Genomic DNA, 5,000 nt, shown 5'->3' on the forward strand with positions numbered 1-5,000 from the left:
CTCATAGAATATATTTCTTTCCTAACCATTATTGATCCTATGTCTGTTTCACACTAGGTTCTATTCACATGAACGGTAAATTATATATGTGCTTACAGTATAGACTAGCAACAATTTTTTATGTAAACCTAACAAAATAAATATGTGAATATATTGCCATGTACATTTCGACATTTTCGTGACAAGAATATCACGAAAAGTAAGGTCAAAGAAAACGGGTAATCCGAGGGTAACTAAAACATTTGATCTTGTCGGACGGGTCGACATAGCATAAACTTCATTAATTAACGGAGAAAAAAAAACTTTCCCGAGTCTAAAACATACATATTAAGACTAAGATTAAGCTCCTACTTCCTTCCAATGTGCGACCTATTTGCATTAGTCAGACATAGGGCGAGAGAGTGCATCACAGGTACTTGATGATTTTCGCATGAGAGATCATTCCTAATTTATACTTTGTGCTTGTGGTGTGCTGGATCTGTGAATTCTAGCACGTGTACTGTACATTGTGTGTGCCTTTATTAGAATAGGACATTGTTATATGTTACCCTACACTCATTATAAATTGTATTCTGTTTTTTCGTTGACCTAAAATGATTTGCAAAAGAGATTAATGGATGTTTTCATTTTATTTTTTTAGTTGGAGTTCATCATAAAAGATCTGTGATTTATAATATAGATTGATTATATGAGATATACGTTTTCTCTAATATTATTTTTTACCTATTTTATTTACTGTCATTTTCTGTTCACTACCTCTAATTTGTACATGAAGTTTATCATCAAGTGCAACATACCAATTTGCTCAAAATGTGATATTGCTCATTATAAAGACTAGTGGTATACAACCGGTTTAACACTTGGAATTTTTGCAATTAATAGCCCAAGTAAACTGAAGGGTCTCAGAGCACAAAATTATAGCAATTATAATAATACGGGTGATATGATAATTATGTGACCGTGATGATATTGATGAGAATAGTTAGTAGTGGTTATAGAATAATGACGACAACGATAATAACGATAATCAATCACAGTATCAGTATTGGTAATGATAATAATTTCGAAAGATGTAATATCGATAATTGTAATTTGGAAAAAAAAACTTATTTTTAAAAGAATAAGAATGGTGATTATAATAGTGATAATTGTAATAAACTTCAAATATACCAATGATACTAATGATAACTGCGCTAATTATGAAGCTGAAATAGTAACAAAGGTGATTAACAGCAATCATATTAAATTTCAAATAATGGTTATAATAAAAATAGTACCGTATACCAGCTAATGATAATCCTGGGGAAAAAATGATAAATACATTATATTGAAACCACAATTATACGAATATAATGATATCCACTTTAACCAACATAACAAGAGTATCAGTAACAAAAAATTAAATAATCATTATCCCAAAACGAACAGAAAGCAATCATAAAAAAAAAAAAAAAAAACATTTTTTTCCGATGTACATCCTCAATATTGCACAAAACCAAGAAAAGAAAAATGGAGAAAACGCGGGTCGCACTTGGCACGCCCCATCAGTACACGGGCGTCACATTAATTCGGGAAACGTGGTCCTTTCCCGATGCCATTTTGAGCGCCATCTTGGGTGTTATGTCCGTGACCTTGGTTGGGCTGCGCTTGTAGTACATGACCTCAGCTGCCAAGGCGATCATGGCCAGGGCTAGACCTATTAGTGTGGCGATGAAGACCCCACCTGGAATTGTATAGAATTGATTAAAACATTTTCTTTCTTTATTTCTATTTTTTTTCTTTTACTTTTTGGAGGATAATGCTGGGTAATGTGCTTTGTTGTTGATTTTTTATTTTTATTTTATTTCATTTATGTTTATTTTTTATTTTTGTGGGGTTTGTTGTTAGAATCTCTTTTGTTTATGAAGATTATGTTGGGAAAAGTTTTAAAAGTTCGTTTAGGGTAATGAGGTTTACTGTAGTGTTTATTTATCTTTTGCCTGCTTTTCTATATATTCTTGTTATCATTATTATCATTATTATAAATTATTATTATTATCATTAAAAATTATTGTTATTATTGTTATTGTTATTATTACTGTGATTGTTTTTTTTTATTATTGTTGTTATTGTTATTATTATTATTATTATTATTATTATTATTATTGTTTTGTTGTTTTATTATTAATATTGTTATTATTATTATTATTATTATTATTATTATTATTATTATTATTATCATCATCATCATCATCATTCGTATCGTGATTTTTTTCTTTATTCTTATCTTTAAATCAGAGTTAAGTAAAAGGACACTAATTTGAACTTAATAATAACAATAATATTTGATATTATTACTATTATTGTTGTTGTTGTTATTATTATTGTTATTGTTTTTGTTGTTTTATTGTTATTGTTATTATTATTATTATTATTATTGTTATTATTATTATTATTATTATTATTATTATCATTATCATTATCATTATCATCATCATCATCATCATTCGAATCGTGTTTTTTTTTTTTTTCTTTTTTCTCATCTTTAAATCAGAGTTAAGTAAAAGGACACTAATTTGAACTTAATATTTAAGCTTTGCTGAACTGGGCTACAAATGACCTCTGTGTCAGGTTATGTTATTATCTGCTTTAAATTTTCGAATCTGACCTAGATTAATTAACCACGCTGGTGCAGGTGTTCCAAATCTCACGTACTAAACAGGTGATGTAGACATGCCGTTCTTACAGGCTACGATGTAATAATGGAAGTCTATTCTGTTTCGTTAATGATATAATTGATATCAAAAAGGTGAATGCATCGAGTAGACAACTTAGAAATTATTAATAGAAGATGTATAATGCTTAAGATATATATAAAATGCAAAATAGGTTTTATGGGATATATTACAGGACTCAAAATTAGTGTTTTGATAGGTACTTGTTTAAAATTTGAGAACGGTATTTATTTATGCAGTACTAAGGTCTGTCTAAAACTACTCTTTTTCTTGTCTAAATCTATTTGGTGAAGTATATGTGTTTATGTGCTAGTTAAGCTGAGGTTCATGTTTTTTTTTTAATGTTTGTCGTGTCCAGACATAGGGAAAATCAATACCATTTTCAATCTTGTTTTACTCAATGCTCTGCATGCAGTTTTGTGTATGTACAACCATTCTATAGGTTGTTTTGGTGGTTTCATATTAAAGGTTTCTATGGAGGGAACGTCTAAATCAGTGATCCTTAAATTTATCTCAAGTAGGTAATTTTTTCACCAATGCGCAAATATGGAAAAAAAATAGGGATTTGTACAAATTAAAGATTGATAATAGCAAAAATATACTATCCACTAATCTATAAGTGATATATATATATATAACACACATTCATATACATATATGATTATGCATGTACCGTTTATCCCCAGGAATGAATTAACCCCAGGTTGAGAATCACTGATCAAGACGCTTCTGTATACTCTAATTTTAAATTGGATAATATTCCAATGTTTCATTAGAGGGTAGTCGGTATCATGCTCTCCTATAAACATTCCCAAACTACCTTGGCTCCAAATACGCAACCAAGATTTTTGAAGGTAAACCAATGTAAGACGACAGTGTATCTCTAAAATGCATGTAATTGTGTGTGTGTGTGTGTGTGAGAGAGAGAGAGAGTAGAGAGAGAGAGAGAGAGAGAGAGAGAGAGAGAGAGAGAGAGAGAGAGAGAAACACCGCAAACGAGAGCATTGTTTCTCGGGTAAGATGAACATGCAAAGTCCGCCATCGGGTCATGCTTAAGTGCGCTGTCGTCACGTGGCAAGGGGTCTCTCGGGGTCAAGCGCGTGCACACGTGTTTTGTCCGTGACTAAGGCCACCTTTGTAATGCTGTTTGAAATCTTGTTTCGCTCGTGGAGAATCTCCACTGCCAGGGCCACCATCGCCAGGAATAGGCCTATCAACGTTGCAATGAACACGCCACCTGCACACCAGTGAGGACACAGCACCATCAGTATCTTCAGGTTTTGTTTATTATAGGCAGAAAATTTTGATAAAATAAACATGCAGGAATGGCTTTCATGGCTTCCAATTTCTTGCTGGAGAGTTACGTTTTTTTCTGCTTAATTGCATCCATTTTCAAATATATACTGATGATCATGTAATGTTTTTGGACAATCAATATGAATAAGAAAAAATCCTGTAAAACAGAATATGCATGTGTGCAGATAACAATTATATATATATATATATACATACATATATATATACATATACATATACATACATATATATATATATATGAATAAAGCATTTTCTAATGACTCATTACTTGTTTCGTAAAGTCGGATTAGAAAAATGCGGATTACAAAAAATGCTTATATGGAATTGAAGACAACCATTCTCTTGCTCCTCCATTTGCCAATTTTCAATAGATTTTCTCAACATTTCGTAGCGGTGTGTGAGAGGACACTGATCAACCATGGATAGCGTTAGGCGGGTGTCTCAACAGCTCACTTTGCTGCTATTAATTCCGCTACGCAACCCTTTATAAAGTATGACGTACGCGGCGATACTTCTGTTCTTCAGTTCCTTCACGATCAGTTCTTTCGTGTAAACATTGAAAAGATGCCAAACATTAATCTGAGCTTACCATCTTGGAGAATACAAAGATCTAAGACGCCTTTCTCCGACTGTATATCATATCCCCTACAAGTGAATAAATGAGACTCTAAGTGCAACGTACATTAGATATCCCGAGGATAAACATCGGAAAAGGAATTTGAACGAAAACTTCAACTAACATCACGCAAATACTTACGTGCAATTTCTAAGGGCACTCCCCGTTGTGGGTAAGATATAGCGAGGCTGTGTTGGCCGATAATCGCGGAAATAATTGTGGCAAAGGCAAATAAATATCCATCTCGTATACTATGACAAGAAATTAGACTGGTTCCCCATTCAGTGACAGAGAGGTTCACGAGCTCCTTGTTGACAGATCATACATTATGAAGGTTTGTTAGTCTTCGGCTG

General features: G+C 32.3%; 1 protein-coding gene across 1 annotated transcript in view; it reads right to left on the reverse strand.

The window, feature by feature from the left end:
* Nucleotides 1–1,490: 1,490 nt before the first annotated feature.
* LOC125025574 (ionotropic receptor 25a-like) overlaps nt 1,491–5,000 on the reverse strand; it is a 28,523-nt gene continuing 25,013 nt past the window's right edge. Inside the window, exon 17 of the mRNA XM_047613598.1 lies at nt 1,491–1,723. Coding sequence (XP_047469554.1) covers nt 1,545–1,723 — 179 coding nt within the window. The 3' untranslated portion in view covers nt 1,491–1,544. The remainder of the gene's footprint in view (nt 1,724–5,000) is intronic.

This window comes from Penaeus chinensis, chromosome 5, assembly GCF_019202785.1.
Source record: "Penaeus chinensis breed Huanghai No. 1 chromosome 5, ASM1920278v2, whole genome shotgun sequence".
NCBI lineage: Eukaryota > Metazoa > Arthropoda > Malacostraca > Decapoda > Penaeidae > Penaeus > Penaeus chinensis.